Here is a 15,553-nt window from a genome sequence, read left to right as displayed (position 1 = left end):
CTCGACGAATTTAAGAAGAAGAAGAAGAGGTTTGGAATCTCATTTCTGGGTTTGCTTATATCAACGCATAGAAAACTTAAAAGAAAGTTTTGGATTCAGAAAGCGACATGCTGGAAGAAGTTTAGTGGTTTATGTACACTGTCATCTAAGAAATGGTCGTTGAAAAATTAGTACTGTAGTTTTGAGCTGGGTTTTTTAGAAACTTCCAGCCATCAGGAAAACAATTAATGGAAAGCTGAAATCGTGGGGATTTTGCAAACAGCTACCTCTCATGAAATAATTTTGAAAAATTGAGAAAGCGGGTTTTCAATTCCATTATATAGACGTTTCTTCTGTGATTTTACAAACGAATTCTCTGGAAATGGAAAGAAATTGTGCCTCAACTGACAAGCAACTACAGTGCCGATCAAAACGTTATGAACTGACCGTTTTCAGTTGAAAATGTCAAACTTTGAGAGTGTGTCGTGGTAATTCTGATTGTCCCATCAAGTAAATTATGTTTAAACCATACAGAACAATAGTAGAATTCCATTTTTGTAGTTGACAACTTTTTTGTACGTTCTCTAGCAAGTTACGTACCGACAAAGTAATTTCGCTCCAAAATCGACAAATTTCAGTGTAAAAAGTGCGATTTTCGAGCTCTCCCCTTGATGACCGTAACTCTCTAGAAAATGCTCGTACAAAAAAGTTGTCAACTACAAAAATGGAGTTCTACTTTTGGTCTGTATAATTCATCAATAATTGATTTGACGGGACAATCAATATTACCATGACACACTCTCAAAGTTGGACATTTTCAGCTGAAAACGGCCAAAGTTTACATCCGGTACTGTAACAACGTTTCCAAATATAGCTGTTTTTTCCAGATATTTCACAATTAAAAATTTTTTTTAAACCGTTATAATTTTGATAAAAACTTACCTCCAATCTCTTTTTTCCAGACTTCTTACAACAGAAAATCAAGCAGAATAACAGAAGAAGAGAGTAATGAACGGGACACCCTCTCACTCTTTCCCTCTTCTTCTTTTTTCTCTTTTTATTGAAATGTTCACAAGCTCATTCAAAATGACATATTACTATTGTCCTTCATCATCTATGCGAAACCGGTAATTTTAAAGTTTTATTATGACTAACTAACACGAAAAACTATTCGTCCAATCACTATGTGTGTACATTAATGTAAACAAGTAATGGTAGTGTAATCTGGGAATTTCTGAAAGAAAGGGTTTGATTTTTGATTATTACTGAAATGGGATACGGTAGGATGAATATGGTCGCAATCTTGAATACTCAAAGATTACTGTAGCAATTTTGACCTCAATACCGTAATCCGAGAAACAAAGAATTCTATCAGCATGATCTTATGAAACAATACAAATTCGTTAATCCTCTGGATAAAAAAATCTCGCGGAGAGGCCGGAAAGTGACAAATGAAACGGAGTAGCGGTATGGGATGAAATGAAAGAGAGAAGCGGCGAAATGTGAAAATGCGGAATGAATTTATTGTGTCAAGGTCAGATTGACCAAATCGAAATGAGGTGATATACTTCCGAAATAAGAGACAATTGGTGGATTCTCTTTCTTTCTCTCTTTATCTCTTCTTTTGTCTATCAAAGTATTATTTGATAGAAGAGAGTGTGTCCGTCCGAAAAGTATGTCGAAATGTATTGGTGAAAAGAGATACGGGTTAAATGGAAAAGAGATGAAGTGAAAGATTTCTGGGAAAAAGTAAGATTCTAGCTCTATTGAATTGTCTTTGTTGTGGCTCTGAACTTTTTGAGTGTGTTTTCTTGAAATATTCAAACAAGTCTTTTTATATTTTCAATTCGGACGCAAAGTTTTGGGCTGGATGTGGATGGCCGGCATTCTCAGAATCCGTTGGAAAAGATGCGAATATCATCAGAATTCAAGATCGATCACATGGAATGAATCGTACTGAAGTACGATGCAAAACGGTAGGTTATCTTGAGGATTATCAGTCTTATCGACTATAAATTCTTTCAGTGCGACGCCCATCTCGGCCACGTATTCAACGATGGGCCAAAGGATAAAACTGGGGAACGATACTGTATCAACAGTGTGTGTATGGCATTCGAGAAGAAGGATTAAATAATTTTATTTTCTTTTTTTGTAATACTATGAGTTGCACATAAACTATTGATAAAATAACGGTCCAATTCCCATTTCACATTTTCTAATATCCCAGAAGATAAAGATGGCACACGGTAAAGTCAAACAGGTTATAGGGAGCAGTAAGAATTCTATTTTCCTTCATACCAACCGTATTTTTCAGAAAGACTAGCGTCTCCCGCCTGCCGGCGGGGTCCGCTATGCTTCCCGGGCATTCAAGAGTTCCAGGGCCTGCGGCCCTGAGCCAGAGTAGAACAGGGCCTTCGGCCCTGCTGCCCTGCGTCAACTTTCGGCATTCCATGATCGCCCCCAAGAACGGGAATTGCCGTCTACATACCCCTAATTAAAACAAATGGAAATGAATTTGTCTTGGTCACTGTTCTAGGCCTTGGTCATTGAAAGGTCACGAATGTTTTTTCACTGAAAATCACTTAAAAATCAAAAATTTTTTAGCCAAAAAAAGTGACTTTCACTTTACGGCTCATAGCTCGGTCATCAATGATGGTATCACATCCAAATTTTCCACGAATGGCGGGACAGACTAATCCTAATCGCCCAAAAAAGAATCAGGTGAAAAGGTGAAAAACGGACAAAGTTATTAACGGTCAACAAAGCGTGACATTTTAGCTAGTGAGAAATGAAAAAATTGTATAAAAAATTTTCAATCTTTGACAAACAAAAAACTTTTCACGCAAAAGATCTTTTCACGCGTGAGTTTTTATTATTTTTTTTTTCATTGACGTGGCATTCCACATTGCCTGATCTGCATTATCTCTATGCGACGTGTCCAAAAAGTTATTTCGAATCTCAAAATCTTCAACTGGTCAGCAAATTTTTTGATAATGGTGAGAGGGGTTTTGAATTCTTTCAAAGCAAAACTTGCGGTAATTTACAAAATTCGAATTTCGGAAATTTTCAGAAGTCTATTTTTCATGGAAAGTTTAAGAAAGTGTGCGGGGAGGGAGGTGACCACGACGAGGAAGGACATGAAACAGACGAGAAGCAAGAAGAATGCGAAGGAGGATTTGTGGAGGAAGAAGAAAAAAAGGAAGAAGGAGAAGACGAAGAAGACGAAGAAGAAGATGAAGAAGAAGAGGAAGAGGAAGAGGAAGAGGAAGAGGAAGAAGAAGAAGAAGAAGAAGAAGAGGAAGAGGAAGAGGAAGAGGAAGAGGAAGAAGAGGAAGAAGAAGAAGAAAATGAAGAAGAAGAAGCCAAGACGGTCATTAGTTGGTTGAAGTGTCAAACCGCAAATGACGTTCCACACGGGGCTATGGTCATTACTCATCAAATCGTAAGTTGGAATCTTTTTCGTGTGCTCCGTTCTCAGAAAACTTATTTTAAGATTCCATCACCATCGGTTTTGATTGAAAAGGATGTTACGATTATTGTGTTAGATGCTTTGTTGACGAACGAAGTTCTGGGACAATTTTGCAAGTTTGGGAAGCCCACGGACTTCTTTGCTTTGGGACGTTTCGCCAAGAAACAATTCATTGCTTCTGGATCATCTCTTGTGCAGAATGGTGAAAATGGTGGAATGATCAGAACCAGCAGTATTCGACGTCTCATCCGAAGACTCACGAGCAACGGAAACTGCGAAAAACTAACAACGACGACGCATCATCAAATATGCTTAATCACACACTTCGAGCCTTCAGCTTTGAGCCTTCAGCTTTGAGCTTTCAGTATTTCACGTGACTAAAGAATTTATAAAGAATAAATTATTGAAAAAAGAAACAATTTTATTTTGGGGCTTTTTGGGAAACTTCACAACTCTTCAAACATTTTAATTTTATATGTTTCACTAAGGACTCCAACTCTGTGTCCTCGCAATGACTGCTTATCGTTCTTTCTCTTTTGCGAGACGAACTCCAGTGTATGGATGTCCAATTGAAAGAGATCCTCCCCAAAGATTGAGTTTATCCATTGGAAGGCGTCTAAACTTTCCGGATCGTTTCATTTGTTCTTTGCAGAAATATTCACTGTCCATAGCATTCAGATTGGCAAGAACTTGTCCAGCGAAGGATTTCGAATACATCAATATCTTCGAAACCGAGTCCAGCTTTGGAGAAAAGTTTTGGAATGACGTAGGCTGGGATGTCCCGAAAAACTAATATTTAGAGTTTCAGAGATTTCAAAAAAAGATAGGAATACCGTCCCTCTTGTCTGTTTGGTGCGTAATTAAATAATGTCAGATATGAACAGAAGTATGAAAAAAACGAAAAAGCTCTGTACATTACAATATCGTACACGCTGTCACCGGCAGCTTTAGCACGGAAGTTGGTCGGCTTCAGCTCGGAGGTTGGTCGTATTCTGGACAAGACCGCTATAAAAGCCGACCAAGATCCGACGAAACTGTGAACAACCTCCGACCAACTTTTGATGAACTAGTGACAAACCTCCGACGCAAAACCACTGAATATAGCAATAATCGATTTATTGAAAACAAAAAGTGTAACAATGAGAATAGAAAAAATTAGCATAAAAAGTAACAATAAAAAACTAGGAAAAATGATCATTATTGTTCGAATCCTTATCCTTTATCCTTCGAAGTGGTTTTGGAGGTCTTGTTGGTTTTCGATGCACTGAAATCATAAATTCTAATGGTATCAGGAATATTAGTTGCTTACAATCCAATCACGTCTTCCGCGTTGAAATATTCTGACCGAAAGTTGCATACTTGGCGCGCGTCTCTTGCCATTCTTAACTTCTGACCAGAAGGTGACCAATATCCGACCTGAAGCCGCCGCTCCTTTACTTTGCGGGTAAAAATATCAAGACTGCTTCAACTTCCGGTCAAAAGTTGACCTACATAGATCCGATCTAAAGCCGAATCGACCTCAACTTCCGCCCTAAAGTTGCCACACGACTACCGAGACATGACGAGGTCAAGCTTTTTTCAGTATCAGTTTGTTTTTCTTTGAAAAAAATATTTGTTTTAATGTGAAACTGCTAATTTTCACTTTTTGGGCAAGAAGACAACATTATGTTTCAATTCTATCCAGTTACTAATAAAACCACATCTTTGCAGTTTTTAGTTTAGTATTCGGTACTGTTGTTATACTAAATACGCCCAGTACCCAATTACAGATAAGATTCATCAACAGCCATCCTGCCCCACCCCCTTATAGTTATTCTGAGTCATCTATAATTCTTGAGCCATTCTACTCGAGCATAGAATATCTGTCAACGGTTCAATGACATATTATCTTGTTGACAAAGCACTTTCATCTATTTCAGCCCCCAGAAGACACGTAAGAGTAGTGCAATGTTGCTATTTTCAAGACATGTTGCGTCTTGCTTCAATAGATCTTTAAATTATTCCGCCTGGTATGTCTAGAGACGTCTGTGAAGGAGGAGCTAGAATAGAAAGAGATCAGTTTGTTTCAAACTCTGACGTTTTCATTTTCTCTTGGTTGAAAAAACAAAAAACTTCCTCTATTTGCAAGATGTCGGTAGCAGTGATATCATTAATTGCATCTGTTTCCTATGGATTACCATCTGCATGTTTATATGTAATTACTTTTGTTATTATAATTAGAAACCGAAAAACTTTCGATTCGTCGTTTTTCGAAATTTATCTCTTTGACGGAGCCATGAATCTGCTAACTTATTTCACTGGTTTCTTCACGATGAGATTGAATAAAGTCACTTGCGAAGAGTGTTTGATGGCTCCTCTTTATAAAAATTTGGGTGAGTTTCATTCCTGAACGAGATTTTTCCAAAATTCCAGATGGTCTACTTCTGAAATTCATTGGAACAATGGGAGTTCATATGGCATATGTACAGTATTCCATGAGTACTCTTGTATCATTGAATCGACTGTCCGTTCTATTGAATTTTAATTTTTTCGAACCGGTGAAATCATACAGCCTCTATTTTCAGAATAATGTTGTGTTTACTTTTCAGGTATGGAAGAAGTGCACTTGGATTGTCGTAGCTCTCATATATTTCATCCCTTTTCTGAACACAAATGTCGTCTTCAACAATCAGATGAAAGTTACACATTCGGAAGAAGATGACTCTTATTCTATCACTTCTCCGGAACTAGTTAGTTTTTTTTTGTGAATCAGAAATTAGTGAACTTTTAACAACTGCGCTCCACCGAAACTGAAAAAAATCTCACATTTTAAAGAAAAAGATGATGTTAAAAAGTGTCTTTATATTGTAGTTATTCTGGTTGAAAAATCATCAATATAGGGGTCGAGAGGCAGAATGAGTCCCTCACGAAACAATTCAAAGGGTGGGTTAAAGACGGAGTATTCCAAAAATTGAGATTTTTGATATGGATCAACTCAGAATGTTGTAGAAAAGAGAAAAGTCTTTTGGACACAGGTCCGAAAATTAGACTAAAACGAGTTATGAGAGCTCAAAGTGTCAAAAAAGAGCCTCTCGCCGTGAAGCTTTGCCTGTTATTTCAACACTTTTTCACGTGCACGGCGAGAGAATTTTACCTTGAAATATAAAGTAAATCTTCACGACGAGAATATCTTTTTTGACACATTGAGCCAAAAAAAAAAGAATGACCTGTATGAGGGGAAAAGCACAGTATACTAATTTAAAAGACATTTTGAATAAAGAAAAGAAAGTAACACATTTTCAAGTTAGATTTCGGCAGTAGCTTATGATTAGTATTGGGCCACTTATAATCTCTAAACTGTCATTCCAGCCACTAACAAAAATCTACGGAATCCTAATTCCATTCATGTTTATCGCAACTATAATATGTGTTCTCTGTAATACTATCAGTATAATATTCATCAGTAAGCTGAGTATCCATCGAAAAACAGCAGAATCCAACTTTTTGATTATGATGTCCGTTACTTGTTCTGTTCAAATTGTGGGGACTGTCATTACAATTGCTCTCCAATATTTCTCAACTTCTCCTCTTGTATTCTCTATTCTTGGAATGATGCTACCGTATTCGAGTGATGGTCTTTCATTGGTACAGCCTTGGTTGTTGGTTTGTTTTAGTCATTCGGCGAGTTTTATTTTTGATATTTATTCCCACGTTTATTAATTTAGATAAGAGAAGAGATGAAATCTATGATTGGATTCACAACAAAAAAACCCGAAAGACAATTGTTTCATATCAGATCAATCACTAATTGAAAGAATATATTTTGTATAAAGAGAGTGATTTCCTTCTGATTTAATAAATGAAATAAATACAAACTTATTGAATCTCGAAACTCGAGTTTTGAAGACATTTGAACATATGTTTAATTTCACTCAATTCTTCACATTCTTAAGCGAGAGTCGATCATGCGTTTTCTTCGCGTTTATCACTTTGCTGAAATTTGACTGTAGTGCTTTTTTTTAGATCTCTTTCCATATAGTAGTTTCGATTATCTAAATGGGCTCTGTCTAAGAAATGGTCAGGTCTCGTAGTGAAGATGTGGCACGTGATTTAAATTATTGATAAGCTGAGCTGGTCTTGCATATATCTCATCAAATGTTGCCATCACGACAGGAATGGGAATGTTAGCCACTGGAAATGCCAACGCTATTATTGCTGGAGGTGTCGAGTTGTTATCTAACGTGCCAATTCGTTATAAGAGAAAAGGTAGAAGGGCAATGCTTGGCATGAATAAGGCAAAAGATGTTCCATCGAAGTTGATGATTGGAGAAGAGATTGGACTGGACTCGGACTCAAGGATATTGATGTATTTGAAATCCACGAGGTCTTCGCTGGACAAGTTCTTGCCAATCTGAATGCAATGGACAGTGAATATTTCTGCACAGAACAGATGAAACGATCCAGAAAGTTTGGACGTGTTCCAATGGATAAACTCAATCTTTGGGGAGGATCTCTTTCAATTGGACATCCATTCGGTGCCACTGGAGTTCGTCTCGCGAAAGAGAAAGAACGATAAGCAGTCATTGCTGCATGTGGTACTGGAGGACACGGAGTTGAAGTCCTTAGTGAAGCATTTAAAATTTGAATTTTGAAGATTTGTGAAGTTTCCCTAAAAATCCCCAAAATATATTTTTTACTGTACGGTATTTGGTTGATACCTTAAGCCTGCTCGGCTTTCTAGCTAAAACCCCATTTTATCACCAAACCCTGCAGTCTAGCGAGCTGCGGTTTTTTTCGCTCTCGATTTTTTTTATTTTTAAATCATATTAGTTATCACCCAGTTCGAAGATTAGAGTAATCACCTAGCGGTTATCATCATATCTGTTGTCATCATATCAGTTATCACCTTATCAATTATCACTTTATCACTAATCACTTTTTTCGGAAATTTGAGCAATGTAGTTTTGATAACCACTTTACGGTAATCACCTTATCATTTCATAATTTAACCCACCATACTCTGATCCCTGAGCATTTTCATTCACGCAGAATCACTTTTATCACTCTTATCAGTTTAAAATTTTTATCAGTTAATCATTTTCTGAATTAGATAGCAGCTGATTCATGTCAGAGAGAGAATCAAGTGGTGAAGATTGTGGGCTATCTAGTGGGGCAAAAAACTAGAGGAATGAGTCGGATTCCGTGAACCTTGTGATTAAAATGAAAGAAATGTAGAAAGTAATACAAATTCAGAAATGACTGTAGAAACGAATGAATCAGAATTTTCATATAGTTCGTATAATTTTACATAAAATAAACATCGTGATGATTACAGAAGTAGACCCTCAAGTTGGTGACAGTGAACTTCTACTGCTTTCAAACCATTATCATCCGTCTGTTGCCGTGTTTGCTAAGGCTTTGATGGAGGGAAGAGAAATCAATTATGGAGGAGAGGCGCGCTCAACGATTTCACTCTTATGGCATTCTTTGATAGATTTGCTTTCCGTAATCTGAAAGATGTCACCAAAACAACCGGAAGTCGAATCGTTAGAAAGAAGTCTCACGATCCATGAGGAGTTATGAAAGTTGGATGGAAAAGACGATGGATCAAGTGATGAAAAAATGGGAGCCAATGATTATGAAATGGCTGGTGATAAATTCGCTGAAATGTTAGAAGATCTGGAAGAAGAGGAGGAGAAGAGCGGAAAGAAGAGAGAAATCAAGAGAAGAGGTAGTGGATTCAAACTAGGAGATGCCAAAAATTTCAGAAAACATTGATGTTAAAAGAAAACATTGAAATCTCATCATTTAGCTCGATCTACATTTTAGTGCGTGAAATTGCATCATCTGTCAAATTATCGAATGGACTAGGTCTCTTCAGAACATTTTTCCAAAGTTGAAATATCTCTAAAATTATCTTATTACGATGACGTAAAAGTCTTAAAACCCAATGAGCAAATATGAAGAAAATGTCTCCTTCGCAGCCAAAGTGAGCCGACTAAAAGTTTTCCAACAGAACGAAAAATACTTGGCAGAACGCCGCTACATCTTTAAAGGTTTTTTCTCAGTAAGACCAATTACTGTCTTGTACAAAAAAAACCAAGATCTGCGGTTCCCAACGCTTAAAATTCTCATGTGAGATATTGGTAAAGTTTACGTGCGATTCTGTCAATGAATAACATAACCAGTTGTCTACTACAGAAAATAGTTAATTGTCAAACGATGCCTAAATATAAAATTATTTGTGAAAATCCACTTATTTCTTTTATGTCGCTCTTATGCGAAACCTGGAAATCACCCGCCGCTGAATTGAAGACTTTCACTAAAATCAAGATTTCAAACTAATGATGAAGAGATAAACATTGAGTGTTAATACAAAAAATGTTGGAAATAACACGGAGCATTTCTGAAACGAAATTTCAAAAATCACAAAAAAATGTTGGTTTGTTTCTTGATTGGATTTCAACCCCAGAGACCAATTTTTAAAAATGATTTTTTTTGATCGATAGAAAAAATGATAACAAATGTTAAAATAATAGTTTTGGAATGAGGAAACTCCGATTAAACTTCTTTATTTAGGATATTCATCAAAATCGGTCAAAAAACTGTGTATTTTTGACCATAATTTGGCTAAAAGTATTTCAAAAAATTTGAAACTTTGTGAAATGCTCTATTCCTATTGAATTATTGAATAAAAGCTTAAAACTTCAGCTTCATCAATTCTCAAAATGAAGCACCCCAAAAGACTAGCAAATTTCTAGTGGTAGAAGAAATCACTTAAAATGAAAATCATTTTCAAACGACGATTGAAACGGATATGCTCTCCCCTACTACCCAGTTCGTGATTCTTTTTGACGAGTTTACTCCCTTTTTTTTCATTTCTTCCATGGACAGTCCGCGGACACCATACATTTCTTATTTACAGCCGCTCCTCATCAAATCTACTCTGAAAAAGCAAGTTTTGATAAAAACTAACCTGTGTTCAAGATACTTGATTATTCACATTCCTCATCTCTTTGTTAATCAATCTCTCTGTATGCTGTCAGTCCTTGATTCCTTCATCCGTTGTTGCACTTGTTGATTTTTATGAAAACAAGAAAGATTGGTCAGTTGAAAAGAAAGAAAGAACATGTTTTTGTTATACATTTGATTGAATATATTCTAGATCAGGAGGATTCAAACCCGCGTCTACCGTGAGTAACCCCACAGCCCGGATAAGTATAGACCTCACGCAGCGTAACTGACCGTGTCTAACCGGAACCGACACAGATAAGAATGGTGGGGGAAGTTAATCGAAATTAAATTATCCTGTTTTTGGATATTTTTATAAAATTTTGATATATTCTAGATCGGGAGGATTCAAACCCGCGTCTACCGTGAGTAAACCCACAGCCCGTAGGTAAGACTGCTCGCAGCGTAACTGACCGAGTCTTACAGGATCCGACACAAGAAAGAATGGTGGGGGAAGTTAATTGAAAAGAAATTATTCCGTTTGGATACATTTTTAGTCAAAGTGAAAAGAGATGAGGTATCTTGATTCTAGGGGGTTTGAACTCTATCAAATCTATCAAATCAAGTCTATCAAAACAATTATTCCTCTCGATCCGTTCTGCTTCGTTCTGCTTTCTTGCGAACCGCGTCTTGCACTCGGCCATTCCTCATCTTTCAATCCTTGATTCATCCATTCATCGTTGCAATGCTTGATTTATATGAAAACAAGTGAGAATTATTAAGGGTGTCAGTTGAAAAGTGAGAAAAAAGGTTTTTTTTAATACTTTTTATGAAATTTCTGATATATTCTAGATCGGGAGGATTCAAACCCGCGTCTACCGTGAGTAACCCCACAGCCCGTAGGTAAGACTGCTCGCAGCGTAACTGACCGAGTCTTACAGGATCCGACACAAGAAAGAATGGTGGGGGAAGTTAATTGAAAAGAAATTATTCTGTTTTTGGATATTTTTATAAAATTTTGATATATTCTAGATCGGGAGGAGTCAAACCCGCGTCTACTGAGGTATCCCTCAGCCCGGATAAGTATAGACCTCACGCAGCGTAACTGACCGTGTCTAACCGGAACCGACACAGATAAGAATGGTGGGGAATGTCAATAGAAATGAAATTATTCCGTTTTTAATAAATTTTTATGAATTTATGATATTCTCTAGATCGAGAGGATGATTCTGGGGGTTCGAACTCACATCTATCAAAACGACCGTCGTATTAAATCCTCTCGATCCATTGATTTCTTGAAAACCGCCTCTTGCCCTCGACCATTCCTCAGCCTTCACGACTGTTGGTTTCCTCTGCATCGGCTTTATATTCGTACTGAAAAAGAATACACTAATTTGTAAGCTCAAAGAGCAAATAGAGAATATAAGTACGAGATAAATAATGGTTATGGGGATATCTCAAAGATTGTCAAAAAGAGAAGAAAGAGAAGAGTCACCATCAGGAACTGAGTGATGGTGGACAACTGAGCCAATAAGATGAGAATAGTAGACTCGGGGTCAGTGGGCGGAGTCTAGCAGCCATCGGGTGGCCTAATAGGATAGGTCATGAAGGGAGATTTCCCATGGAGATAAGAGAGCTGGTGGTTTGTGTTAACAGAAATGACCCAATGGGAAAGTGTCTATCCATTTCATGTTGTCTTGAGAAAGGGCAAGGAAAAGAGTGCTCGGCTCAGCCTGACCTTATTAGGACTGGGGGCGTGGCCTGTTTGCCATCACCTATTAGATTTCCCAGAAAGATAAGGTGTGAGTGTTTGTGGCAGAAAACACCAACAAGAACACAGCCCGACGTCTTCACAGTGTAATTGTTGACCTCCACGTTCGCACCTTGTTTCGGGTAAGAGGAGACAAATCGAGTGGGATGAGCCGACAGTCTTCTGTGGGAGGACAGATCTCTAATCCGACCGTTTAAGATTCTCACAGAGAAATTTGATCAGGTTCCAAGTAGTGAGGATGATGTAGTGAGGTTTTTGTAGAATGAACTTCAAGTTTATATTCGGAGACTAGAGAAATTCGTTCAAGAGAAGTCAAAGTTTGAAATGAGCAACCAAGTAATGAATGCCTTAAAAACTGTAATAGAATCGTTCCTTAATTGTTGTTCAAATTGTTTCAAATTTATTGTTCAAATTTTGTAAAAGATTATAGGCAAAACAAGTTTTTGTGTTCCACGTGCACGGAATTTTGGATATTTTTCCGAATTTTAGAAAGAAACTGTTTATTTGGTACGAAAATCTAGAGATGGGTGAATCGCCAAAAAAGTTGCTCGAAAAATAGAAACGAAATAAGAATAGAAATTCGAAAAAAATAGTTCTTCCACTTTTCCATTTCTATTTTTTCTAGTTTAGAAAATTGGAATCTCAATTTTTAAAATTCGAATACCTTCGATAAGTTTCCCAGAAAACAGTATTCGCATTAGTTGGCAGATGTTTGAATGGAGGGTGTGAACTGGGATCATAATTATGAATGTGAATAAGTAGGCCAGTGTTCCTTTTGTTATTCTCAGCCACAAACACTCGCACCTGTCACTTGTCTTCTTGAGAAATCTAATAGATGTTATATCGATCGAGCAAAAACAAATCTCATGCAGACAGGTGAGAACGAGGGATTAATAATAAATAGGAAGGCCCGTGTTTTCATTGTTCTTCACTTATCTCAATGTGAAATCTAATAGGCGAAATAAGACACGCCCCCTAGTCCATATGAGATCAGACTGATGGAATACAGTCAGTTGTCCCTTTCACTCCAGCAGCGAGCAGTCCTCTCTTTTTGAGCTCTCTTAGTTTTAATTGCATTCGATCTACCTGTTTTCCCTATACCCTTTAACTTTCTCTCTCAAGTTACCTCTTCATGCGAGCCTATCCAATTCACAAACTTATATTTAATTATTCTAGTTAAGAAGCACAACAACACCCCCAGAACAGTACACGGATGCAACACAACAACGGTTCAACAAATGGGATGGACAAAGGAATAACGTGAGTAACGATGGGTCTTTTCCCCCGATCTAGAATATATAAAAGATTTCATTAAAAGTGTCAAAAAACAGAATAATTTCTTTTCTATTGACTTCCACCACCATTCTTATCTGTGTCGGTTCCGGTTAGACACGGTCAGTTACGCTGCGTGAGGTCTATACTTATCCGGGCTGAGGGATACCTCAGTAGACGTGGGTTTGAATCCTCCCGATCTAGAACATATCAAAATTTTATAAAAATATCCAAAAACAGGATAATTTAATTTCGATTAACTTCCCCCACCATTCTTATCTGTGTCGGTTCCGGTTAGACACGGTCAGTTACGCTGCGTGAGGTCTATACTTATCCGGGCTGAGGGATACCTCAGTAGACGTGGGTTTGAATCCTCCCGATCTAGAATATATCAAAATTTTATAAAAATATCCAAAAACAGGATAATTTAATTTCGATTAACTTCCCCCACCATTCTTATCTGTGTCGGTTCCGGTTAGACACGGTCAGTTACGCTGCGTGAGGTCTATACTTATCCGGGCTGAGGGATACCTCAGTAGACGTGGGTTTGAATCCTCCCGATCTAGAACATATCAAAATTTTATAAAAATATCCAAAAACAGGATAATTTAATTTCGATTAACTTCTCCCACCATTCTTATCTGTGTCGGTTCCGGTTAGACACGGTCAGTTACGCTGCGTGAGGTCTATACTTATCCGGGCTGAGGGATACCTCAGTAGACGTGGGTTTGAATCCTCCCGATCTAGAACATATCAAAATTTTATAAAAATATCCAAAAACAGGATAATTTAATTTCGATTAACTTCCCCCACCATTCTTATCTGTGTCGGTTCCGGTTAGACACGGTCAGTTACGCTGCGTGAGGTCTATACTTATCCGGGCTGAGGGATACCTCAGTAGACGTGGGTTTGAATCCTCCCGATCTAGAACATATCAAAATTTTATAAAAATATCCAAAAACAGGATAATTTAATTTCGATTAACTTCTCCCACCATTCTTATCTGTGTCGGTTCCGGTTAGACACGGTCAGTTACGCTGCGTGAGGTCTATACTTATCCGGGCTGAGGGATACCTCAGTAGACGTGGGTTTGAATCCTCCCGATCTAGAATATATCAAAATTTTATAAAAATATCCAAAAACAGGATAATTTAATTTCGATTAACTTCCCCCACCATTCTTATCTGTGTCGGTTCCGGTTAGACACGGTCAGTTACGCTGCGTGAGGTCTATACTTATCCGGGCTGAGGGATACCTCAGTAGACGTGGGTTTGAATCCTCCCGATCTAGAATATATCAAAATTTTATAAAAATATCCAAAAACAGGATAATTTAATTTCGATTAACTTCCCCCACCATTCTTATCTGTGTCGGTTCCGGTTAGACACGGTCAGTTACGCTGCGTGAGGTCTATACTTATCCGGGCTGAGGGATACCTCAGTAGACGTGGGTTTGAATCCTCCCGATCTAGAACATATCAAAATTTTATAAAAATATCCAAAAACAGGATAATTTAATTTCGATTAACTTCCCCCACCATTCTTATCTGTGTCGGTTCCGGTTAGACACGGTCAGTTACGCTGCGTGAGGTCTATACTTATCCGGGCTGAGGGATACCTCAGTAGACGTGGGTTTGAATCCTCCCGATCTAGAACATATCAAAATTTTATAAAAATATCCAAAAACAGGATAATTTAATTTCGATTAACTTCCCCCACCATTCTTATCTGTGTCGGTTCCGGTTAGACACGGTCAGTTACGCTGCGTGAGGTCTATACTTATCCGGGCTGAGGGATACCTCAGTAGACGTGGGTTTGAATCCTCCCGATCTAGAACATATCAAAATTTTATAAAAATATCCAAAAACAGGATAATTTAATTTCGATTAACTTCCCCCACCATTCTTATCTGTGTCGGTTCCGGTTAGACACGGTCAGTTACGCTGCGTGAGGTCTATACTTATCCGGGCTGAGGGATACCTCAGTAGACGTGGGTTTGAATCCTCCCGATCTAGAATATATCAAAATTTTATAAAAATATCCAAAAACAGGATAATTTAATTTCGATTAACTTCCCCCACCATTCTTATCTGTGTCGGTTCCGGTTAGACACGGTCAGTTACGCTGCGTGAG

At 37.8% G+C, this 15,553-nt stretch overlaps 3 protein-coding genes across 3 annotated transcripts; 1 reads left to right on the top strand and 2 right to left on the bottom strand.

Annotated features, from left to right (window-relative positions):
• Nucleotides 1-3,967: 3,967 nt before the first annotated feature.
• GCK72_009323 (uncharacterized protein) lies at nt 3,968-4,805 on the bottom strand (the record flags this gene model as incomplete). Its single annotated transcript, XM_053727322.1, has 2 exons — nt 3,968-4,237; nt 4,758-4,805. 2 exons carry the CDS (start codon nt 4,803-4,805, stop codon nt 3,968-3,970), a joined length of 318 nt encoding a protein of 105 aa, XP_053586899.1.
• Nucleotides 4,806-7,602: 2,797 nt separating this feature from the next.
• On the top strand, nt 7,603-8,003 carry GCK72_009322 (uncharacterized protein; the record flags this gene model as incomplete). Its single annotated transcript, XM_053727321.1, has 2 exons — nt 7,603-7,693; nt 7,744-8,003. 2 exons carry the CDS (start codon nt 7,603-7,605, stop codon nt 8,001-8,003), a joined length of 351 nt encoding a protein of 116 aa, XP_053586898.1.
• GCK72_009321 (uncharacterized protein) lies at nt 7,664-8,011 on the bottom strand (the record flags this gene model as incomplete). Its single annotated transcript, XM_053727320.1, has 1 exon — nt 7,664-8,011. One exon carries the CDS (start codon nt 8,009-8,011, stop codon nt 7,664-7,666), a length of 348 nt encoding a protein of 115 aa, XP_053586897.1.
• Between the last annotated feature and the right edge of the window lie 7,542 nt (nt 8,012-15,553).

The sequence above is a fragment of the Caenorhabditis remanei genome, chromosome III (assembly GCF_010183535.1).
Source record: "Caenorhabditis remanei strain PX506 chromosome III, whole genome shotgun sequence".
NCBI classification, from domain to species: domain Eukaryota; kingdom Metazoa; phylum Nematoda; class Chromadorea; order Rhabditida; family Rhabditidae; genus Caenorhabditis; species Caenorhabditis remanei.
Note: the sequence above shows the minus strand (reverse complement) of the source record. Positions and strands in the feature narration are given on the sequence as shown.